At 42.9% G+C, this 25,930-nt stretch overlaps 1 protein-coding gene across 1 annotated transcript in view; it reads right to left on the bottom strand.

Moving 5' to 3' along the window:
- The window catches only part of MTHFD1 (methylenetetrahydrofolate dehydrogenase, cyclohydrolase and formyltetrahydrofolate synthetase 1), a 62,459-nt gene that overhangs the window by 26,150 nt on the left and 10,379 nt on the right, over positions 1-25,930 (bottom strand). The window contains exons 2-12 of the mRNA XM_001924329.6: positions 21,695-21,779; positions 15,088-15,147; positions 14,160-14,213; positions 12,842-12,978; positions 12,624-12,724; positions 9,534-9,670; positions 7,978-8,089; positions 3,435-3,562; positions 2,599-2,696; positions 2,247-2,420; positions 1,190-1,326 (exon numbers count right to left, since the gene is read on the bottom strand). Of these exons, the coding sequence (XP_001924364.3) occupies positions 1,190-1,326; positions 2,247-2,420; positions 2,599-2,696; positions 3,435-3,562; positions 7,978-8,089; positions 9,534-9,670; positions 12,624-12,724; positions 12,842-12,978; positions 14,160-14,213; positions 15,088-15,147; positions 21,695-21,779 (1,223 nt within the window). The remainder of the gene's footprint in view (positions 1-1,189; positions 1,327-2,246; positions 2,421-2,598; positions 2,697-3,434; positions 3,563-7,977; positions 8,090-9,533; positions 9,671-12,623; positions 12,725-12,841; positions 12,979-14,159; positions 14,214-15,087; positions 15,148-21,694; positions 21,780-25,930) is intronic.

Raw genomic sequence — 25,930 nt, 5'->3', positions numbered from 1 at the left:
TTTCCTATTTTCATAAATGCTATTCTGGCATTTTAAAAAAGGGAATATTTAAAATACATACACCGACAGAGACTGCAATTCTTCTTAAATAGGACACATATGTTAGAAAACAGCTTAACTGCTAGATTTTTTGCTGGCCCATTTGGGTTAGTAACCAAAAGCCAGTAAAAAAAAAAAAAAATGTCCAGGTTATCAGTGAGATAAATGTCAGTTTGAGGTAGAGATTTCATGTGGGCTTCTGTGTGAAGCAGAAATCATGCAACGAAAATGGGTCACCTTGTGATAAAAGCAAAAGGAGAGTGTTGGGTTCAGTAAGCAGAGCAAGGGAAGAGGCTCATTCTGAATCAAAGGGGTTGTTAAGACAGACTCAAAAGCAGAACTAAATCAACACGTTTAAATATCAAACTAACAGGCTTAAGAAGGGCGAAGGCAGACCCCATGTCAACATTTGTTGTAATCGCCAGAACAAGCAGGATATGGGATACCCTAGCACCAAATGATGAGGCTGACTCTGAGAACCTAGTATAACTAACACAAATAATTTTAATAAAAGAACACGTTTGCAGTACTGCAGCTATCAAAACTGAAGGTGAAGTGCAGTTACTGGTGTTTCCATCTCATCAGAAGAAACCTTGTGTTGATATCGTCTGAGAGCTAGAAATAGGCAGGTGCTCACACTTGATGACAGTGCCTTGACCCACTTACCTCTCAAGTCCCAGTTGCCGCTACTGTAAATGGTAATAATACTACTTTATAGGAGAAGTTAAAATAATAGGCATACACTGCTTAGCACAAAAACTGGCACAAAGTCTACACTCAATGAACACAGGCTTTTCTTATTCCCACAGGGTGAAACAGCTGTAGAGTTTGTCTGTCTCTAGAAAATCAGCATCGTGATCGGTAGCTGTGATTACCTTTATCGTCGCTGTGACAGCGGACTAGCAGTCATAGAAAAGCATCCCGGCTACATAGTGCCCATCCCAGGGAATCCCAGTGCAGTGTCAGAGGGTGACAGTAGGGTTTGGGGTGATCCAAGGAAAGCCTTCACCAGAAGCACCTCGACAGGGGACGCGACAAAGATGTTCCTGGTGTCTAAATAAGTTGAAGACCCCCCCAGACACTCATGGGCCAAGTGCGCCAGAAAGAATGAAGGAGAGGGAGGTGGCCCCAGGTCTGGTCCCACTAATACCTTTTATTCCAAAGGTGGGGCCCTGGGAAGGCTGTCGCACACACGCGAAGACGTTCTGATGGAGATGGGCGCCAAGGGCCTGCACCAACCCAATCGTGGTTGTGCTTTTCCCCTCTCCCAGGGGAGTTGGAGTTATGCTTCAAGAAGAGCGCAAAAGACGAACATTAAGTTTATGTGAATTAGGAGTTCCCGTCGTGACTCAGCAGAAACAAATCTGACTGGTATCCATGAGAACACGGGTTCGATTGATCCCAGGCCTTGTTCAGTGGATTCAGGATCTGGCATTGCTGCGAGTTGTGGTGTAGGTCGCAGACGAGGCTTGGATCCTGTGTGCCTGTGTCCGTGGCCATGGCCTAGGCCAGTGGCTGTAGCTCTGATTCGACCCCTAGCCTGGGAACCTCCATATGCTGCGAGAGTGGACCTCAAAAGACAAAAAAACCCAAAAAACAAATAAAAGTTTGTGAATTAAATTTATGTGTATCACTAAGTCGAATCTAACGGATCCTAGACGACTCTTAATCTGAATACTCAGAAAGATGAAAAATCAAGGGGATCTTTTGCAAGAGTCTTAGCTGTAACTTCTCAGTTTTAAATTAAAGACTTCTGCACTTTAGCTCTTCTGATTGTTAGGGGAAAATATACTTTACTTTGTAAGAGAAACTGTTACCATTTTAATTTCTCAGTTTAGCCTCAAAAACTATCTTTCATATGCAACACAGTCGAGGCAAAAAAAAAAGACTGCTCAACAGATCTACAGAATTAATGACTACGGGTTTAAAAAAAAAAAAAAAAAAAAAAGGCAATTCCATCTGATGATCAGGTTTTTAGACCCAAATTCCTCCACCTACTAGATGAATAACCTTGACAAATCTTCTCATTTCTGCAGGGTTACAACCTACTCATAACTCCTAGCATTGTTGTAAGGATCAAATTTGATAAAATACATGCGAAAATGCCAAAACCAAATGAAAGGAATTTACATGCTAAGTGCAAATGCACCCCTGGTATAATGATAATCAGGATTAAGATTCAATTGGCAAATGAACAAAAACCATACCCAGTCACCACTACATATTTCCCGTCAGGCTGGTGCTTCAGGCGTTCCAGGGACGACAGCAGGACCTTGGCCTTGGTTTCACCATATAATTCTACCTCTTCAGAGAGCAGACCAATTTCTCGAGCCAGGTTACCAATGGGCTTTGGCTTGCAAGACCGTGATATATCAATGTCACTTAGAAGAAATATAAAAAATAGTATCACTCTTTATTCAGTGAATTTAATTAATCCCATCCTAGTAATGCCCCACCCCAACCACTGATGGTGCCTTCAGAGGGGGCATACACGTAACCATGGCATCCATCAGCTAAAACTCCACAATCCAGTTTGAAACCAGTAAAATTTTGTTTTACCTTGGCACAGGTGTCTTGAGGTTAAGTTTGTTATATTGAATGATCCACTTTCCTGGCCTAAATTTCTCCAGGAAATGCTCTGCACTCTCCACTGTGCTCTAAACAAAAATGACATAAGTGGAACTGAGACAAGGTGATGATTTTTAACCTCCACCTAAATGCCTAATCCCAGTCACTTAAGTTCAATCACAAAATGAACAACTCTTGATCCCCTATTAACATGCTTCAATTCTAGGCCAGCGTCTTCAGGTAGCGTCTACGCCCTGGGCTGCCTGCCTCTCCCCCACCAGCCGGTGTGCGCTAAAAAGGGCAAGAAGGAGTTCCCACTGTGGCTCAGAGGAAATGAACCCAACTAGTATCTATGAGGATGTGGGTTCGGTCCCTGGCTCCGCTCCTGGATTAAGGATCTGGCATTGCCCAGAGCCCTGAGGTAGGTTTCAGATGCAGCTCAGATCTTGTGTTGCAGTGGCTGTGGAGTACACCAGCAGCTGCAGCTCCAATTTGACCCCTAGCCTGGGGACTTCCTTACACAGTGGGTGCGGATCTAAAAAAAAAAAAAATCCAAAACAGACTGAGGGAAGCCAGGGTGTTTGTACTTTTCCTCCCTGAAGTTATCACATTCCAGAGTAAATCAGAGTTGTGCTGTCCCTACTTTCCTGATTCTAATATGACTGATTCTACTTCTCTGGTCTTCCATTTCCTTTTTTTTCCTCAAAAGATTCACATCCTTACTTAGATTCTGAGTGGGTTCTATGATATTTCTACTTGGGGAAACACAGTACCTGGAATTCTATTAGTTTCAAAGAACTATTATAGAAACTTCCATTCACACGCACCTGCATTAGCATCGCCACGGTCATGGGCCCAACGCCACCAGGAACAGGAGTGATGAAGCCCGCCCTCTCCTTGGCCTCGCTGTATGCCACGTCTCCCACAATTCTTTTCCCACTTGGTTTTGTATCATCTGGTCAAGGGGGAAAAAAAAAATCAAAGCACAGCCTCAGAACTGCAATCCCGGTGTTTATTTCTAGGTTATGACAATTATGATAGCTTGTTCCCCAAAATGAAGTTAAGTTTAGGGTAAGTAGTCCCATCTGGCTCGAGTGCCTACTTTACAGCTATGGGATGACAGGTGTTTGTTATTTATTCAGGAGAAACTTATTTTACCTGCAAAATTCCACAAGATGCTTAAGTGGTTTTTCAGAACCAGGAGAATCCTTTTGTCATCTGTCAGGTGGCAAATAAAATACCAGCTGCCTTTTATTCTTAAAATCAACTATCCAATATTTAATGAGCACCTTTTAAAATTAATTTGCCAAGGCCTTCAAAGGAATTTTTGGGTGCACAAAGCTCCAACTATATCACAGCTGCTGGATACCGTTTCTACAGCAACTGTCAGCATTTTGTAAGCTCCAGGCATGAGCTGGAAGAACAATTCAACATCTAATTCCAAAGACAAGCAACTACTTAAATGTATGCAAACGGCAAAGAATATAATTACACTTCCCTTCAAAGGATACAAGAACAACTACAAATCTTACCAGCAAAGAATAGCTATTCAGGAGAACAAAACCCTATGATGCACCATTGCTCACTCACGCCAAGTACATTCTACACTTGGCTTCAGTGTGTTTCTGGGAGGGGCTGGGAACAGGACCAGACCTTGTGGCTCTTTGGCTTCCAGCTCAGGATCTGGTAGGATTTTAGCCATTTCACCTCTGATCAGACTGCCACAACCAAGAGAGGAAGTCTCAAGGTTCAGCCAAAAAAAAAAAAAAAAAAGCCAAACTTAGGCAACCTAGGCTCCTAGGATCAGCTCTTCCACTAACTGCGAGTCTTCAGCCCTCCCTGGGCTCCTTGATCAGAAGCCCAAAAGTGCAAAGAAGGATGAACCCTATTTCACAAGCTTGCTGAGAACTGAGTGACAAACCACATGTTTCTAGAGACTGCAAAAGCATTCTCCAAACATAAGGGTTTGCTCTTCCCATCCGAGACACGTAAGGTATTTTCTACATATACTCTAAGGAGGTGGGGAACACAAGTCCTTGGGATGGTTTCAGGTTCCTAGATTACAGAGCAGCAAGTTATGCCTATGGCAGAACATTCCCTCTCAGCCACTAAGACTGTTTCAAAATGCCAAGGAAAGACAGCTGACGGCTGCCCCAAAGTCAGCTAAAAATACCCCTGCACTTCCTTCTATTTATGAATGTTAGTCACTTTCTCCCTGTGTCTCTCCATATACAGGAGACACGTCAATTACTGCACAACTTCATGCTGCACTGGCTGAGCCAGCTCTGCTCCTTAACCAAACTGCTGACCTGAGTATTCTCTGATGTACATACAGGGTTTCATGGACAGTGTGATGTGGTTGACAGAAAAGTGACCACATCTCACTCTAAGCACAAGGCTCAGCAACCAACAAATATGTATCTACCTCAGCCCTAACAGTCCTCTTGCATCAGAAACTGTTAGTGCAAAACTACTAAAGATCCAGCTGAGCCCTGAGTCCTTCACGTGTAATGAGGGGATCCCAATAACAAGAGTCCAATATAGAAGCCACTAAGCTGGACAGACTGAGCCTGGATTGGGGGGATAGGTGGGGAATCTGTTCCCCCCTTTCACAATCCTTCCAAATAAAGCACTGGGAGTTCCCGTCGTGGCGCAGTGGTTAACGAATCCGACTAGGAACCATGAGGTTGCGGGTTCGGTCCCTGCCCTTGCTCAGTGGGTTAACGATCCGGCGTTGCCATGAGCTGTGGTATAGGTTGCAGACGCGGCTCGGATCCTGCGTTGCTGTGGCTCTGGTGTAGGCCGGTGGCCACGGCTCCGATTCAACCCCTAGCCTGGGAACCTCCGCCGCGGGAGCGGCCCAAGAAAGAGCAAAAAGACAAACAAAAAACAAAAAAACAAACCAAATAAAGCACTGAACTATTAATTCCACCTTTCTTACAGTAGCTTTAGGTAAGCCAAGCAGGAAGAACAAGTTCACATTTCTCTGGCCAAAACCTTCCCCTCTGCACTTGAACTTAAAAAACTTTTCAATGCTTTAAAAAAAAATGCTTAAATTCAACAAAAAAAATACCTTAAAAATAAATAATGCTACACACCTTAATTCATCCTTAATTTGGAAAAAAGACTTAAGATGTTATCACTGAATGGGGCATGCAAACAATTTAAATACTCAAAATATGAATCAAGAAGAGGCCCAGCTGTGGAACATGGAGCCTCAAAGATGAACATGTGCAAAGCGCAGTCTTTAGGTCCCCCAGCTCACCCACGGGTCTGTAAGACAGTGATTCTGCTGTCCTCGGGGAACAACAGCATCCAGCCTTATGGATACTTATTCACCTACAGGCCCAGAATCAGGAAGAGTTCAGCTGACCAGGACGGAAGAAACTGCTTTGACCTTATCTGTATTGTACCATCTACGTGAGAAATACATGTGAAGAGCATGGGTGAGTGTCATATGTAAGTCAACATTTCATGACTGTCTGCAAGACTCAAGAGCCCCACCCAGCTTCTTCTTCCATCTCTCAAATCCAGTCCAAAAAAAAGAAAATGCCGAACTCAGAAATATGATACAGAAGATGCAAGGTTTTAAACCGAATGAGCTTGAATGTCACATTGCAAATATGAAAGCGAGGAGTTGCAGGAGAGCGATTTCTTTATCACCCATCAGAAAATTAAACTACAAGAAAACGAGTGATCAATTATGAGCTACTGTCTTGAAAGCATGGTCGAGTGGGAGGGAGGTTAAAAACGGTGAAGGCTTGACAGTGACTAATGTTCCTGGCAGCTTCGTGTCTGTATTTCAAACTTGAGATGGAAAGGAGAAAAAAGAAGCTATGACTCCCTTCAACAATCCAACCGAGATGAGTGCCAGCAGGCAGAAGGTACAAGCTGGACATGGCACTGCAGAGACCACTGCTCTCCACGGGCAGACTCGTGGAGAACAAGCATAGGACACCAAGCATCAGACACAGACAACAAGAGAAACATCAAGTTCTGTGGGAGGGAGAGTGGGGAAGAGAAGGATTTTTTCTTTCTTTCTTTTCTTTTTCTTTTTGGTCTTTTTAGGGCTGCACCTGCGGCATATGGAAGTTCCCAGGCTAGGGGTAGAATTGGACCTGCAGCTGCTGGCCTACACCACAGCCACAGTGACTTGGGATCTGAGCCGCATCTGTGACCTACACCACAGCTCATCGCAACGCCAGATCCTTCACCACTGAGCAAGGCCAGGGATTGAACCCGCAACCTCATGGATATAGTTGGGTTCATTACCACTGAGCCTCAAAGGGAAACTGAGAAGGATTTTCAAAGAAAGGGAGATCATTTCTTACTGAAGAGAAATCAGACAAGGTTTAAAAGAAAGAATGGACATGTCAGACAGAGAGGAAGTGGGGAGGAAGACACTGAAAGTAAAAATCAGAGCTGAACTTTACTCAACAGTGTGGGCCAAGACCTGAGGTGATGCCTGATGACGAAATGGCCGCCTGATTAAAGACTATTTCTTTTCTAAATCCATAAATATTCACTGAATTGTCCTTTCAGATTTTATGTTTGAAAACTGCATGATGAAACAACCTACTCCACTAAAGATGCAGGCAAAGGAGCTGCAAAGGACAAATGGGGCTTGTGCAGGCAAGGGCAAGTGGTCCATTTCACAGCAATTTAAGAGAGGTATGCACAAAGCGCAGGTGAGAAAAAGGGCCGCAGAGGCGGCTGGAATTACTACGGGGCTAAGGAGTCTGACAAGTAACGTGGGAGAAAGAGGCTCACGGGTCCACATCAAGACCCGTAAATGGGGCAAGAGCACACGGGAGGGTCTAAATGGGAACCTGCTGGCAGCAGGGAGACCAGGGAGAAATTCCCAGCAGTGCATCCAGCAGAGGGGGACACTCAGCAGTTGTCACTGCAAAGCCCTAACTGGAGGGCTCTTGCAGATGAGTTCCTCTCCTGGAGTCACAGCACCTTGCAAAGACCACACTATGGTGTGTGTGTTTTTTTTTTTTTGGCTACACCCTCAGCATGTGGAAGTTCCTGGGCCAGGAATCAAACCTGCACCACCACAGGGACCTGAGCCCCTGTAGTAATAACTCCAGATCCTTAACCCGCTACACCACAAAGGAACTCTCCCCTTACCCTCCTCCCATCCTCTCCTCGGACAAAGTCATCTGGGGACAGCACAGCGCACTGGCCAAAACCACAGGCTCTGCCTGTGAGGGGTGACCGTGCCATCCAGTGCAGGCACCCATGGGTGCGCTGATGGCTCTGAACCTTAGTACTTCAATCCCAAAATGGGACAAGGGGTTCCCAGTGGGGCCTTCATCTTCCTCTGCCCAGTCCCAGGAACCACCTGCCTCCTCCAGCAACACTCACCTGGGACACAATTGATGCCACAGTCAATGACTACCGCTCCTGGCTTGATCCACTCCCCTTTCACCATTTCGGGCTTACCAGCTGCAACCACCACAATGTCACCTTTATTTACCTAGGGAAAGAGGGCCCTGACTTCAGAAACTGAGCCAGTGAAACATAAAACAAAAAAAAAGATCTAGAAAGTGGAAAGGACAGCCCCAAGCTTTGTATGAAATTCTCATTGTCAGGAGTTCCCTTTGTGGTTCAGTGGTTAACGAACCCAACTAGGATCCATGAGATTGCAGGTTTGGCCTCCATCAGTGGGTTAAGAATCCGGCGTTGCCGTGAGCTGTGGTATAGGTCGCAGATATGGTTCAGATCCCATGATGCTGTGGCTGTGGTGGAGGCCAGAGGCTGTAGCTCCAATTTGACCCTAGCCTGTGAACTTCCATATGCCATGGGTGCAGCCCTAGAAAGCAAAAAAAAAAAAAAAAAAGGAAAGAAAGAAATTCTCATTGTCATTAGTTCTCTTAAGCAGGCCACACATTGTCTCTGACAGCTCTCTGTATACTGTGCTCATTCCTACACATGTTAAAATCTAGATATTTTCCTGAATGGGCAACATGATGAGAACCTACACAGGAGGGTAGGAGCAGAGGCTTGGAGCCAAGGGCTGCGACGAAGTCCCTGAATTATAGGACATCTGGAGACTGCTCTATCTCCCCTAAAATGTGGGGACTACCGCCTGTCATTGCTTGGGGAGGACTAAAGAGCAGCCAGGCCTCTCCCCTCATTTAAGAGACTGAGCTGTCAACGGGATGTGTCCATGTGACAGTGCCTGGACTCAGGAATCTGATGCAGGGATCACAAACAGCCTGGGACTGATGTCACAAGACCATTGTCTATTTCCCCCTCTGAGGCCACTGCTGTCATGTATTTGGGATCTGGCTGCTAGGAGTCAATGCCAGTTCCTATACTGCTTATCCCCATCTACCATGAGATGGACTAATGGAGAAAGCCTAAAGTCAGAACAAAATCTGTATCAACTTGGGCACGTTTTAAATTTGAATTTGGAGTTCCTATTACGGCTCAGCAGAAATGAACCTGACTCGTATCCATGGGGATGCAGGTTTGATCACTGGCCTTGCTTAGTGGGTTAACAACCCAGTGTTGCCATGAGCTGTGGTGTAGGTCACAGATGCTGCTTGGATCTGGTATTGCTGTGGCACAGACCGACAGTTGCGACTCCGATTCGACCCCTAGCCAGGGAATTTCCATATGCCACACCTGTGGCCCGAAAAAAAAAAAAAAAAAGCAAAAAAACATTTAAAAATAAAAAAATTTGAATTTGTTTCTTCTTCTTGTAAAATAGAGAAGAATCACAGAATCGGGATGGGGTTAAATTAGATGATACGGTAAAGTATAGGGCAGTTCTGGCACTTAAACGTTAGCTATTTTCATGATGGAGAATCCCCACCACACATGGGAACCTGCATGCATGCACACATGCACTCTTGGGCTCAGGTACGTGCGCACAACACACACAAACACCTTCCACCCCACTCTGGACCCCTTACCTCCTCGTTTAGATTGGCAGTCTTGGAGTGGCAGGTGGTCACTGTGGCATGGTTCCACAGAAGCAAGTCATGCATCGGGGCACCCACTATTTTACTGCGCCCGATCACCACAGCCTGCCTCCCGGCAATCTGCACCCCTGAAAGAAGAGCCAGCGTGCATCAGAGAACTGTGGGACGCTGCCCGCCTTCACATGCCATCTAAATGGGAAAACTTAGAACAAGTGCACAGGAACAGGTTCTTAGCATCAGTCCTAAAACTGCTCCTTGTTTGGCAACTCAGGGTTTCAGCTACAAATTAGGACACAAGGACATGTGTCCTTCTTGCTGTGGGTTTTTGAGAGGAGCTTAAGCCAAGATCCATTCATTGAGTCATGAGAGTGGGAAGAAAACCCACACTCAAAGCAAAAAGAAACCCTGACATATACCTAAACAGCCTTATGGAAGAGGACAGCAGATTAAATTACATGGGAGAAAGACAACCAACAGGGAGCCGTAATAGGGTGGAGGGAAGGGAGGAAAACTAGATTCATGTCCGTAATTTAGTTCCTCATCCAAATTTCTCTTTTGGCTTAGGGCCTGAGCCACAGGGTTATCTGCAGGGAAGTGAAAAGGAGAATTTTAATGGTAGGAGAAAGCTTTCTTTTTGTTTACTTGGCACCCATTCTTCTGGCACCATCCCAACATCCTTTTAAGGACTGACCTAGTCTACTGAGTGGAGATGGTGTGGGTGAGCACCCAAAGGTGGACGCATGACCGGAGTGCATCCTCTGGCCCACAAAGTCCATCCCATGACTGTCAGGGATGAGAACGAGCCACCACAAAGAGGGGAGCAGAGATAAGGTCCTGAGAGCTCTGCTGAAGGAGACTCTTGCTTAAGGCAGTTTGTGTGTAAATTGTGCTTCTGGAGTTCCCGTCGTGGCTCTGCAGAAATGAATCCAACTAGGAACCATGAGGTTGTGGGTTCGATCCCTGGACTCGCTCAGTGGATTAAGGATCCAGCGTGGCTGTGGCTGTGGCTGTGGCATAGGCTGGCAGCTGTAGCTCTGATTTGACCCCTAGCCAGGGAACCTCCATATGCCACGGGTACAGCCCTAAAAAGCAAATAAATAAATAAAATTGTGCTTTTTGTGTAACATGAACTCCATCCAAAAAAAAAATAAGTTCTATAATGCTAACACCATGAATTAAATCCCTCAAAGTGTTAAGTGTTTAGAAAATATTTTACTATACTTTTGAGGGTTCAGTAAAGGATCTGAAGCTGCCTTAGAGCAAACGTTAGCTTCACTATGGTCGAGAGGAAGTGGGAAGCCTACAGCTGCTGCTGTGGCTCATGAGAGCTGTTTCTACCAGGTTGTAACACACTGTGTGCTAAACATGGGGTAGAGTACAAACTTAAGTGGCAGGACTGACCAATAATAACTGTCCCAAGGCTTTGAGCTTGACCTTTGCTCGCCAGCCACAGAAAATCTGCACTTAGGTTAGCCAACACTTTCCACTTGAAATTTCTGATCCACTTCCTTTTTTTTTTTTTTGGTTTCGTTTTTTTTTTCTTTTTCTTAATGATTTTTATTTTTTCCATTATAGTTGATTTACAGTGTTCTGTCAATTTCTACTGTACAGCAAAGTGACCCAGTCATACATAAATATATATATATTCTTTTTCTCACATTATCTTCCATCATGTTCCATCACAAGTGACTAGATATATAGTTCCCTGTGCTATACAGCAGGATCTCACTGCTTACCAATTCTAAAGGCAACAGTTTGCATTTACTAACCCAAACTCCCAGCTCATCCCACTCCCTCCCCGTCCCCCTTGGCAACCATAAGTGTGTTCTCCAAGTCCATGAGTTTCTTTTCTGTGGAAAGGTTCCTTTGTGCTATATATTAGATTCCAGATATAAATGAAATCATATGGTATTTTTCTTTTCCTTACTCTACTTAGTATGAAAGTCTCTAGTTCTATCCATGTTGCAAATGGCATTATTTTATTCTTTTTTATGGCTGAGTAGTATTCCATTGTGTGTATATACATCTCCCAAATCCATTCATCTGCTGTTGGACATTTGTTTCCATGTCTTGCTACTGTGAATAGTGCTACAAAGAACATAGGCGTGCATGTATCTTTCTCAATGAAAGTTTTGTCTGGCTATATGCCCAAGAGTGGGATTGCTGGGACATATGGTAGTTCTATATTTAGTTTTCTGAGGTACCTCCATACTGTTTTCCACAGTGGCTGTATCAATTTACAGTCCCACCAACAGCGTAGGAGGGTTCCTTTTTCTCCACACCCTCTCCGGCATGATTTATTGATTTGTTAATGATGGCCATGATCCACTTCCTTTAAACACGGTGCACATCCTCGTTTAAAAAAACCCTCGGCTAAAAAGTATTCATGATGAAATGAAGGCGTTCCCATCATGGCTCAGCAGAAATGAACCCAAGTAGTATCCATGAGGACCCGGGTTTGATCCCTGGCCTTGATCAGTGGGTTAAGGATCTGACGTTGCCATGAGCTGTGGTGTAGGTTGCAGACACAGATTGGATCCTGCACTGCTGCGACTATGGTGTATAGGTTAGCAGCTACAGCACCAATTCGACTCCTAGCCTGGGAACCTCCATATGCTGCGATGCAGCCCTAAAAAGACAAAAAAAAAAAAAAAAGAGAGAGAGATCCATTTCCAGGTGTCTGTCCAGTCCTAGAACTACGGTGGTGACTCAGTGTCCATTCTGGGGTGGGGACTTTTCACTCTGTACCCTTACAGACCATCTGAATCCTTATTACCACATAGGTCATTATTTCACTCAAAATAAATTGCTTTGAACTCAAATAACTCTGAGTTCAAATCTTGGCTCGGCTGCCTCTTGGACAAATTACTCAATCTCTCTGAGACTGTCTTCTCAGCTTTTAAACAATAAGAGTACCTACTTCATAGGGCTGTTGAGAGAACTGAGGCCCCTGCTAGACTGGTCCTTGTGGCAATCAAGCCCACTTACTTAGGGACCAGAGAGTACCTCCCCTATACCCTCAAAGGTCAAGACCAGGCCCCATGAAATGGTGCTTTTTTTTTTTGGTCAGGTGGTTTTTACCTGTCTGCTTGATGAGTTCCAAGCATCCTTTGGGTGTACAAGGGATGAAGCAGTCATTTAGGTCACCTCTAGCAAGTTTCCCAGCATTGATGCTAGTCAATCTAAAACAAGGAAAGTGAGAAGTGTTTTTACTCTTTAGAAGTAAAATGTGTTCCCAAAATAGAAACAGATTATCATCGGAATCATGCATGTGGTACAGAAAGCCCAGCCACACTCACCCGTCCACATCCTTTTCGGGTGCAATAGCATTGATCAGTGCCTCTGCGTTAATAGGATTCTCTGAATCTAAAGGCAGCTGCAGTATGAACCCATGTACAGTGAGGTCTTCGTTTAAAGATGTAATGCACTTTAACACCTAAAAATAATACCGTGTACAATTTATCAACCACAGAGAAATCAAAAGGGTAGAGAAACACTTTACAAGACAAAGTCAGGCTGTCCCATGTCCACCTGAGAGCCTAATTGTAATCTTCTCAGAATGTATCTCGCCTTGGATCCCAAGATCAATTCTAACATAGAATGGGATCTTCAGGTGTCTGGTTAAGAAATCCCTCAAATAGGAGGTCCCATCGTGGCTCAGCGGTTAATGAATCCGACTAGGAACCATGAGGTTGCAGGTTTGATCCCTGGCCTCGCTCGGTGGGTCAAGGATCTGGGGCTGCCGTGAGCTGTGGTGAAGGTCACAGATACGGCTCAGATCTGGCATGGCTGTGACTGTGGTGTAGGGCAGCAGCTGTAGCTCAGATTAGACCCCTAGCCTGGGAACCTCCATATGCCAAGGGTGCAGTCCTAAAAAAAGCAAAAAAAAAAAAAAAAAAAAAGAAAAAAGAAAAAAGAAATTCCTCAAATAAAAGAGCTAAGAACTTTAATAACCTATTACTGTAATAGTAAAATCCACGTTACCACCCTCCAAATCAAGATTTCTGTGATGACAGAAATGTTCTATAACTTACACCTTACAATATAATAGTGGCTACTGAAATACTTGAAATGTGGCTAGCTCAACTGAGGAACTGAATTTTAAATATTGTTTCATTGAAATTAAATGGCCACATCGAGCTAGTGGCTATCCTGCCGGACAGAGCAGATGTAGAACACTGCCCTGACCTCAGAAAATTCTTTTTCTCTCCTGCCCCCTCACAGTAATTCCCTACCTACAGGCAACCAAGTTCTGACTTTACTCACCGATAATCTGTTATGCCCATCCTCGAAACATCATATAAATAAAACATACATTTCATTTCTAAAATGCAGATAACTACAAGCCAAGGATCAGTTTCTAATGAACCTTGCTGGTGACCTGGGAAGCAAACGATGTGGCAATCGCACCATGGGTACCAAACGTTCATACCTAGGACTGCCCCATTACTTACTCTGTGGATATTTCAAAGATTTTTTAGAAGCTGAGTCTGTGAAGAAAGAATTACCTGGAGGTCCTTTGTGTGCTGAAATGTATCAGTCCCTAAAGTTCCACTAAACCAAAGCCAGAGAGGAAAGCATCTTAGCTGCCTTAACAGCCGATCCCTAAGAGCTCACCTCAGATTCAGTGGCCGTTCGTGGTAACTTAATGTGCATGGCTTTGATTCCAATCTGCAAGAAAGAACATTTAAAACAGGTACATGACAAGAGGACATGAGACATGGACCCCTTTCTTCTATAGATGTGACTGCAACAACCAGGCAGTGGTAGGTTTCATTTCACCCTCATATGTCCTGAGGAGAGAGTCTCTCATTTTGATCCATCCATCATCTACTTGTTAACTGTCACCACTGCACTTAAGCAGTTTCATGCCCACTCTTCCTGTTCTTGAGAAACAAGCAGATCACTGATTAGAAAACATTCCAGATGCAACATGCAACTAGAGATTCTGACACGAAGTGAAGTCAGAAAGACTACCATATGATATCACTTCTATGTGGAATCTGAAATATGGCACAGATGAACCTATCTACAGAAAAGAAATGGACTCACAGACATAGAGAACAGGTTTGTGGTTGCTAAGGGGGAGCGGGGCGGGAGTGGGATGGACAGGGAGTTTGGGGTTAGTGGGTACAAACCACTACATTTAGAGTGGATAAGCGATGAGGTCCTACTGTACAGCACAGAGCACCATATTCAATCTCTTGGGACAAAATGTGATGGAAGATAGCATGAGAAAATGAAATATATATGTATGTATGACAGACTCACTATGCTGTACAGCAGAAATGAGCCCGACATTGTACATCAACTATAATTTTAAAAAAGAGAGAGAGAAGAAGAGGAAAAAAATTCCAGGGTAAACCAGACGCCAAAGCGCTGTCATCCATTTCTAACTTGCAAAATAGATAAACTAAAGTCTGCTGTGGGCGACAAAAGTTTTTGTGGGAGGAGCACCAAGGGCACGGGGTGACAGACAGGACCTGGGGAGGGGGAGGGGTGGGGGTGGAGGTGGGGGTGTTGGTACCGCTGTTCTGGGCTTTACCTCTTTAGCAGCCTTCAGTTTCACATTTATATAAAGATTAGAATCATCTCTGTTGCCAACCTAGAATAATAAAGACATGCAAATCAGATGATTAGGGAAAGACAAGGTGTATGGAAGAGCTTCTCAAATTTTAGTTTTGATAAAAGGAATGTTTCATCATGAGACTCCTGTTACAGAGAACTTTTACAGGAGAATAAGGAGAAAGTCGAGACAGCAGGAGGTTATTACCAATCCCTCCAGTAATCCAAAGCACTCCTAATTCCCACCTAAAAAGCCAAAAGAAAAGAAAAAGTAGGGGACACCAGCATCTGCCTTGGAAACTAAGCAAGGGTGCTATAGGGTGCTATAGAACATGTGGAATTTCTGCCTGCAGCTGAGCCAATGCACCCGGACAACAGGGCACAGAGGGCTGAGGAACTGTCAGCAGGCAAGAAAAAAACACCACAGCTCTGATGGCCACCCTGCACCCTCACCCACCTCTGGGGCACTGGAAAGTTCCGAGACCGAGCCTCACAGGGGAGAGAAATCAGTGAGGGTGGATCTCGTCCTCACTCACACAGGACAGACACCTACGCCAGGCAAAGGGCAGCCTGATGCTTAGAGGCAGAGAGTAAAAAAAGCACACAGAAGCCAGATCCTCTGACATAGTCTGCTCTCTGTTTCTTTAATCACGGACACAGTTTCTCACTGTAATCATTTCTAAAATTGTATTTTACAAATATTTCCCCATGTTTCAGTGGTTGACATTTATCCTTTTCAAGGCTGAAGTTTGGTTTCTCCCAAAACACAGGAGGAAAAATGGTAGGTTCCTTGACACCAAAGGTAACCAATGCTCCTCTAAACAGGACAACCGTGGAGAAAGAAGCTGGTCCCAGGAACAGATTATCTCCCGTCCTGGGCACGGTGATACTGTTGCTGGAAGCTCCCCTCGGGCTCAAGGAACACAACCAAACTCTTAGCTTCAGGCGTCCTTTACATGGAGGTCTCCGTGTTGCCAGGGCTAATTTGAAGTTCAAGAGAGCTAGAAAAGGCCAGTGAGGCGAATTTGATTTTTCTATGGGTTATTTGCACTGAAATGCATTAGTTGCTTCCCCAGAACTTTTGTGCCCCTCATGCTTCTCCCTTGTCATTTTATACATGTGGCCTTTGCCCCTATCATCCAACCTTCAGTGATTCAGTGACCAGAGTTAATATACTCTTGGAGTAAACAAAGAATGTTGCCTGCCATTCCAGTTCTACAAGGATCAAGTCATGAAGCCACATGAAGTCACAATTCCTTCAGGGTGACCTGCAAGTACACCCTGAAAGGAATTCAGGATGTAGCATTCCATCATTGGATATACGGACCCCTTAGATAGTTCAAATGTGTATCTTAGGAAGAATTTCAATGATCCCCCCATCTTCCCACACCTAGAAAAGCACCAAAATCATTAACTGAGATATCCGATGCTGTGACCAGCAGTAACCTTCACCGGGATCTTGACTGCCTATATCCCTTAGCCTAAATTCACAGATATATAACTGGCTCTTCCCTGACCTCCTCAGAATAAGTTTGTCTGAACTGTCAGAGAGGCTGTCTCTCAGCCTAGAGTCCTCAGTGCGAGACTGAACAGACTCAACTCACAATTCCTCTGTTGTGCATTTTTTAAGTTGACAATATTTAGAACTACAATTAGTTATTTTGACTTAATTCTGAGATTAAATGGTTTTATCACTCACTGCCAGTTCTTCATAAATGACAACTTCGCTGCTTAAGAGTGTATCTTCACTCAACTCTCACGGAGCTGAAATGCAACTAGAAGTCACTTTTCCAGGAAAGGAGTGTGGGCATTTTTCTGAGTCTGTGTGTACCTGAAAACATCTCTCTGCTGTCTGTGCCCTGGAAGGACACACGTGTCGGAATTCGGAGTCATGACATTTTCCTTCAGATATGTTGTCTTCAGCATCTAGTGTTACACCAGTCTGAAGTCTATTGTTGTTCCTTTACAGGTCACTGTTTTCTGTCTGAATGTTTCTGAAGGAATTTTTTTTAAAACTCCAAAACTGACCTCAGTTTTAAAAAGAAAGCTTAACAGGTATCGTTATGAGCATAGGTCAAAGTCCTAGTATAATCCTAATGCGAAGGAAAAGACCTCTTAGGAACTAATTCGAATACTCTCAGTATGGACATTTTACAGGGAAAAAATGGTTATACAATCATTGATAGATTGGATGCAAAAAGAATGTTTAGTTGAAGAACAGTAGCTTCTTGACTGGCAGTCAAGTGGGTGGATGGAAGACTGGTTTCCCAGAACAAATCTTAATCCCATTATAGTTTATAAAAAAAAAAAAAATCACTTAAGCATTTTATCAGAAATACCAATTTCTTCCTTGAAGGGGGTGAATTACATCATTCTAAAAAGGTCCTATTGCAGAACAAGTTAGGGATATTTTTCCTTTTCCCAGCAGAATCTGCAAACTGTTTCTGTAAAGGGCCAGACAGCATGTATTTTAGGTTTTTCAGGCCACATAATCTGTCAGACATCCTTCTCTTTTTTTAACAACCAGATCCCAACCTGAGCAGTTATAGACAGGGCCACAGTTTACCAATCCCTGTTTTATACCATAAAATATCTTGGGTATTGATCTACTTACTTATTTTTCTTCTGCTCTAGGAGCCTTTGGTAAAAATTTAGGCCAGTTGAGTTTATTAATTTTTTTGTTTTGTCCATGTCTTTTCTGAGAACTGAATAACTTACTATATGTAAAGTACTTTACATAATTCCCAGTAGGAAGCAAGTGTTATTATTAATAATTAAAGTATTTTATAGAAGTATTTATAGAAATACAGATTTATTTGTATCTCTTATGATGAAAAGCCAAGTCTTAATTTCCTTTAAATACTTAGCTATTTGGGAAGTTACCCGTTCATTGTTTTAAAAGTAATTCCAACTAGTAGGTATATAGGCCTGGGCCAAATCCTGAATATCCTTGAATATAATGCCACGTAATTAGAAAAACAAAGGGGAAAAACAAGCGGGTTTTAGAGATACACAGCACTGGGTATCTCAGTCAGACTCAGTAAGTGGCTTTGGGCAAGATACCCAAGATCTTCGACCATCAATTACTGTGTCTCTAAAGAAAGAGCTCCTATCTTGCAGGGGTGATAGAAAATTAGAACAAAAATACATACAAAGCATTGGACCTACAGCAGACACTCTACATAAGCAGTACTGTCATTCCTTCTGTAAAGGATGGGGAGTGAGTGTGGCTGGACTGACTGTGATCAGATTTGCATTTCGATAAGGGCTGCCTTTGTAGTTAAAAGGGCAAAGTTGAAGCATCCAGATCAGAAGCCTGTAAACAGGTGACTGTGGTGGCCCAGGGGATGGGAGCAGTAGAAATCAAAAGGAGGGAACAGATCCCAAGAGCTTCTGAGAGGCATTATCAATAGCACACTAGTCCCTAAGGGAGTGTGGAGAGCAGGGAGACCTTAAGGAGACCTCAAGTTTCTGATTTGAGTGTGTGGGACAATGGTGCTGTCAGTCACCAGCTTAGGGAAAAAAACAAGAGGTCGAAGGCAGCACAGACAGGATTACAACATAATCTGTAAGCCTTGCTTCATAAAAAGATGTTGATTCTGGTGCTAAAGTGCAAGATCAAAACATTCTACCACTGTTTTACTGGCAAGGACCTAGGAGGCAAGCTGCAGAACAGTGTTTATATAACAAAAATACTTTGCCATCGATAAATTTAAAATATGAGTTTGGAATCAATTTTTAAAAGCAGGGAAAAAAAGCCCTTGATATTGCTACAAAAAGATTTACAGAAACAGATTTCTGGTCTATGACATATACTCTTCCTACAACAAACAGTTCACAAGAATAAGCCAAGAAATAACTGGTCCCGCAAGTGTACCAAGTGTACACCCACAACATATACTTTTGATTCTTAGTAATTTGCAAGAAAAGGAAAACCCACCACCAGCGGAGAACACACCAGGCAGAACGACAGGCCTTCTGTGCTTTTCTTCTCAGCTAAGGCCTCTTAGATAATGAATAGCAATGGGGGAAAATATTTAAGTCCTACTCACTCTGAAATTCTCGAGGAACTCAGAACAGAAACTTAGGGATTAAATGAGGAAGATGGAAACATACACACAGAGAGGAATGTGAAACGAGGAAGCAGGTGTTTCTGAAGGAAACGTCGAATGCAAGCTATCAGCTTCCTGTCATCCCAGCCAACCCTTCGAACATTCCTATATACATCTGTCCACATGATATATATTTATTAAATACCTCCTACCTATTTACTGAAGGCCTCCCACTGGATCAATCTGGAATTCCTGGAAGAACCTTGGATGGAGGCCTAAATTAGGAAGTATGCTCCCATGTAGCTATAGAACTGGGTGAGGGTGAGCTCACTTAGGCAAAGAATAAGGTGGAAAAGAGGTCTGAGGCTGAGCACTGAGGCATCTACATGGTTTAGATATCAGGAAGATATCAGGAACAATTTACAAAGGAGATTAGAAAAGGGAGGGGTATGCTAGAAACCAAGAGTCTGGAATTCAGAAGAGATCCAGGTTTATGGGTTCCTGACCTTTAGGTGATATCTGGGGTCAGAAGAAATTGCCTAGGGCAATGGTTCCCAAAGCATGGTTCATATACCCCTGAGGGAACCTCAACTGCCCTTCAAAAGATCTGCAAGGGCCGCCATAATCCCATGAGGTTATTTGCCTTTTTCACGGTATTGACATCTGTACTGAAGCTGCAAAAGTAATGGTGGGTGACTTAGCTCAGATCAAAGCAACGGCATCAAATTGTACTAGACATAGGGGTAACCTTCATTGCCACACACTCTCATTGGAAAAAGACATTAATTTAATTCAAAAGTGCTATTGAAGAAGCAGTAAAAACTACTCTTATTAAACCTCAACCCCTCAGTACTTGTCTTTTTTAATATTCTGCACAGGGAAGCAGAGAGTTTTCTCAGTGGGTTAAGGAACTGGCACTGTCACTGCTGTGGCTCTGTTTACTGCTGTGGCACAGGTTTGATCCCTGGCACAGGAATTTCTGCATGTCATGGGCATTGCCAAAAAAACCCTAAAAAACAAAAAACAAAACAAAACAAAAAACAAACAAAAAAACAGGGAAGCAACCATAAAGCACTTCTGCCACATGCAGAAGTGACTGTCACCAGGAAAAGCACAAGGCTTTCTTGCCTTGCAAACTGAACTGGCCGACTTTTAAATGGAACACCATCTTTACTTGAAAGAACAACTGACAAACAATGACTATTTGGGCTTGAATATTTGGCAAATATTTTCTCAAAATTGGTCAAAGTGAGGAAAATAGTACTTCAAAGAAAATAATAGTATTTGTGGCCAATGATAAAATTTGAGCTTTCAAGCAAAAATTGGAATTTATCTACTCCTGGAAACTTGACAACTTCTTAATATTTAAAAGATCTTTCTGATGAGTTCATTGGTGATATTAATGATTATGATTTCTAAAATACTGCACAGTGAAATGTGTTAACATTTGGAAGAGCTGCATAATTCAGTGAATCATCACTTTCCAGATGAGGAACAAGGGACATAACAAAACCAGTAAATATCCATTCAAACTGCAACATGATACAAGATTTTGATTGAACAAAGCATTAAAGTTCACTGATATGATTTCAGATTCTGCACTGCCCCACCTTTCGAAAATTTTACTAGGAGTTCTCATGTGGCTCGGGTCACTGCTGGGGCATGGGTTTGATTCCTGGCTCAGGAAATTCCACATGCCATAGGTACAGCCAAAAAACAACAACAACAAAACAACAGCTTTATTAAGTCCTTGTAGTATTAAATAAAAATATCCACAACTATCTGTGAAGACTATTAAAAGAACTCTTCCTTTTATCACCATATGTCTGCATAAGGTCAGATGTTCTTCGTATGTTTCTATCCAACCAGCATAGCAAGAGATTGAATACAGAAATATATAGGAATCCAGCTGTCTTCTGTTAAACCAGACAGTACACTGGCCAGAAAATTAAAGCGTTTTACAAAAAGGTAAAACAATGCCCCTCTTCTCATTCAATTTTATTTTCTAAGTTACTTTGTCATAAAAATGTTACTCATGCTAACATACAATGAACTTACTATTGGCCTTTTTTCTGGCTGTGTCCTCAACATGCCAAAGTTCTGGGGCCAGGGATGGAACCTGAGCCACAGCGGTGACCACGCCAAATACTTAACTGCTAGGCCACCAGGGAACTCCCTACTGGCATTTTTACATGCATAAATATCTTTAAACTTCTTAGTTTTAATTTCTAATGTAGTAAATATCAATGGATAAATCCATACAAACAAAAGTTCCTAAGGTCATTTGAAAAGTGTAAACAGGTCCTGAGAACAAAGTTCAAGGGACACTGGATTAGAGAAAGGGTCGCCACAGAGAACAGCCGAGGGCCAGGACATGCCAACATGTGGAAGTTGACCTGAAGAGGAGGAGTCTGAAGAGAGGAACTCAAAAGGTCTGAGGTTCCATTAAAAAAAAAAAAAAAAGGGAAGAGATTTAAGCACTAATGAGAGAGATCGAGAAAGGAAGATGTTAGGGGAAATGCACCATCATAATACCTGTAAAATGGCCAGGCCTGGGGTGAAACCAGGTACCTGCTCCTTCATCTGAGCGACTTTGCTCTTCAGTTTCTCCCTTATTTGCCTAGAGAAAAAGGAAAAGATTGCCGTTAACCCTTAATGTTTTAAGCCACAAATTAGCAACATGTATCATTGGATATATTTCTCTTAAATTATAAACACCTTCACTGAACACTATCTGGCATGTACCCTGTACCACCCACCCAATTTTCCAGGCCTCAAGCAGACCTGGATCTTTTCTATCTCCCGTTGACACTGACTGGGCCATGGGGTATGGGACAGTTAGTTTAAAACATATTAATTGATGGCATTCAAAATCATACAGTGAACAAGTAAGTAAAAACGTGGACCACCAGTTCTGAAGGTTGCCAATCCTCATCTTTCTTAGCATTTCCACCGCCCAGGTGCTATAGGAAAAAAAGTTTGCAGGAAAGAACTCAAGCTCATAGCGGCTCAGCCAACGTTACCTAGCAAGATGATCACAGGGTAGGCCCATAAAGCTGAACAATAAATCAATGAATCCACTCTGAATTCAGTATGAACTTTAAAACGATATCCTAATTTACAAAAGAATTTTTCTTACTCAAGGTTGAAAGCATAATGTCTTCTGAAACAAAGATTTATACAATTTATACAACTTCCCAATACAAGAGAACATTAAGTAAATTATATTACATCCATAAATAAACATACAAAATAATCCAACTCTGTCCAGTTACGATATAGTCATAAACTTGAATGGGATCTATCTTGAAGGGCAAATTTTGTCATTTGTCTTTCACTTGACAAATACACCTGAACATGTGCAAGCATCTCTTCCCTCACTCTCATTTGGTTATTCCCTTCCCCAATGCTGCACACTTAACAAATATCTGGCATAAAAGGGCACAGGAGTTGCAGGGAATACATTATTTGGATTAGCCTAGTAAATGGTAAGAATGGCGAACGATACAAGAAGTCATACCTAAGACTTCAAAATCTTACTTCAAGCTAATAGCCTTGGTTTTTCTCAAATCAATATTCTATAAATCATATAGTTCAAAAGAAGAATGGATTGTTGAAGTTTCTTTTACTGGGATGTGATCTGAGCGGAGGCCACAATTCTGCTGACACAAGACAACAGGAAATGCTAGAGCTGCCAAGTTCTCCCTAGGCTGCTGCCGTAACTCCCCGGCAGTTCCAGCCTGCGCTGTTTCTCCTGCATGGGACATCAGAAGTGGTGCCTGGGGAGCTGCAGAAGGCTCCTGACGGGGGCCAAGTTTCCAGACTCCACTCTCTCCTCTCCCCTTCCTGCCCTCCAAACATTATGTGAACACAAAGTGCTAGACAAAAGTTTCTACTAGTTTTTCTTCGCCCTCCAGACCCTCCAAACTCCACAGTTGGCAAGAGGGGAGGGTGGAAAAAACAGCCACTCCTGGCACAATGTAAGACTTAAATAAGGAGAACCAACAGTGAAAACATATGAATGCGTCTGAGACTCTCAATAACCCTGTGAGGGAGGCAAGGGAGAAGCAGCCTTCTTATTTCTGTTCACAGATGTAGAGACAGAGGCTCTAAGCAGTCAGATCAAGTGACTTTCCCAGGGCCAATTAAGAGAATGAACAGCAAGTGCAAAGGTCCTGAGTGGGTCACTGAGGGCCAAGGGGAAGCAGTAATCAGATCAGGAGACTGCCGTTTATTCTGAATGTGATGGGAGGCTATTAGAGGGTTTTGAACGGGGCTGACACCATCAGACTTACATTTTTCAAGGACTATTCTGGCTGCTGAATTGGGACAAGACCCTGGGGGGAAGGGTGAGAATGAGGGACACCAGCAAAAAGTTAACTGCATTTGCAGAATCCAGGCCAGAGGTGACGGTGGCTTGGATTATGGTGTCAGTGTTAACCATTGATACCATAATGGTTAGAAATAGATGTATTCTAGATACACTAAACATGAAACACAAAGGAGTCATCTGGGGCTACAGATGACTCTGAGGCTTTTGGGGCTCTGAAATGGAGCTGGAAAGATTGACAACTACAAATTTAGGGACAGAGCAGATTTCATACTGAGACAGTGAATTTATTCACCAAATCTTATAAGGATTCTAGAATAAGTAAGCATTTGAGTCTTGACGAAGGCCTCTAGGGACAAATAAAAATAATACTTATATGCAGCAGGTACTAAGTAAGTTACAGGAACCCAGTACTACAAGGTGGTACAGGTGGAAAATGTTGTTTCAGCCAATAGGTTGAGAACAAAGAACAAAATGTTCCGTATTTCCTGTGCTATAATTTAAAGAGGTCTAAGTGTGCATTCTTCCCCCCAAAGAAGATTATAGCTGGAGAGCAGTTACCCTGACCCTCTTAAACTTTGTCTAAGAAGTAGGATTGTTTTTAAAGTTGCATCAGCCGGGATATTCTTCCAACTACAAAGATTTGTTTGAAAGCTAACACTTAGGCTGCTATAAGACATCATCAGAAGAGCAAGAAGATACTTTTAAATGCACATAAACCTCAATCAGCAAAAACTAGGCAGCCCAGAACACGAAAGCAACAGGTGGAAGATTTTCTGCCCTGGTGAGGGGGGAAAAAAAAAAAAATCAGGACAGTTGTAATTAGGTCTCCCTAAGTCCCTTAAGTTTTTTTCCTGCCTGGTTTTCTTGGTTGGCCACTAACTGAAGCACCTTAAAATGAAAAGTGGAATAACAAAAGCCAAGTGTCAGGTATGCCTAAAGTTGAAGAAACTATAAAAGAACAAGGAGAAAAAAAATCAGTACTTCCTCCCTTGTCTGTCTTTAGTTTAGGGTCATAGAGCTGTGATGAATCAAATGGTAGGAAGCCCTTGAATTTCATAGCTCATTTCCAGAAAGTTTTGAAATGCTATAATGGAACAACTTTTGCATCATCAAAACCTCCTTCCTTGAATGACAGACGCCTTCCATTTCTATCCATGGCCCCGTGAGTTACGCCATCCTGGTAAAGATCTTTGGGGCAAAGGGAGGCAGAAGCAGGCATGTGGAGAACCACTCAGCACCCCCGAATAGAACTATGGATGTCAGACCATCTTCCACCAACATTCTCTAAAATCTAAGGGAAGACAAGTCTCAATCTTGATGCAGGAGAAATCAGTACTCGAGTGACAATGAACACAGCAGGACAAAGCAGAGTAAACCCCTGAGGTCTCTCTGGTCCTCAGGGACAGACACTCGTACAACAGTCATAGCCAATTAAACATAAACAGACACGGTTGCAGTTTGAACTCAGTTACTGCTGGCATCTAGTGAACAGAGACTAGGGACGCAATTAGACATCCTACAGTGCACAGGACAGCCCGTCACAACAAAGAATTACCCAGCCCAATGTTAATAGCGCCTCAGGTTGAAAAACCCTGCCACTGGCCAATAACATGCAATGTTTGGAGTGATCAATTCTTCCTAAAGGGCCAAAAAATGAAGGTGGAAATCATTTCTAGTTCAACCTATCAAAAGTTGTGTGACTCTCCATGGATAAAGTCATTTGGGTGACTATCAGTCTTCTCCAAGTTACCTTCTCCCACATACAAAGCCTAGTCAATAAAAGTCAAAAGGTGTCCATCCCTATAGAATTCTATCATCCTTGAAAAATCCTAGTCAGAGTCCAACAGCTCTAAACAAAGAAATACACAGGTGGTCAAAACACATGAAAAGATGCTCAACATTGCTAATTATTAGAGAAATGCAAATCAGAACTACAATGAGGTATCATCTCACACAGGTTAGAATGGCTATCATCAAAAAGTCTACAGAAAATAGGAGTTTCTGCTGTGTTGTAGCAGGTTAAGCATCCAATATCATCTCTGCAGCAGCTCAAGTATGATTCCCAGCCCTACACAGTAAGTTACGGATTCAGTCTTGCCACAACTCTAGCACAGTCACTCAGATTGCTTGCCTCAAGTCTTGCACAATTCTTCCTGAAAACGTCCATGACAAATTCCTACTCATTCTGTTTTACAAAATGGCCCATTTTCAAATTCTGGATATTTTCTGACTGAGAAAAAAAGCATTGTTAAAATATAACCTAACAAGAATATTTTAACAGATGCCATAGGTAATGCCATAGGTAGGAGAAAGAGGCAATAAAGGGAATTTAGCTACATGGCTAAGAAATTCCATGAAAAAAAAAAAAAAAAGAAATTACATGAAAAAACTAAAAATGCCCAGTTAACAAACACTGACACATAACACAAGCAGAGGAA

The sequence above is a fragment of the Sus scrofa genome, chromosome 7, assembly GCF_054392235.1.
Source record: "Sus scrofa isolate SSC_HxYL_T2T_F1_AM1 chromosome 7, Sscrofa_HxYL_maternal_Yorkshire_Landrace_v2.0, whole genome shotgun sequence".
Lineage (NCBI taxonomy): Eukaryota > Metazoa > Chordata > Mammalia > Artiodactyla > Suidae > Sus > Sus scrofa.
This window is presented reverse-complemented; position numbering and strand designations above follow the sequence as displayed.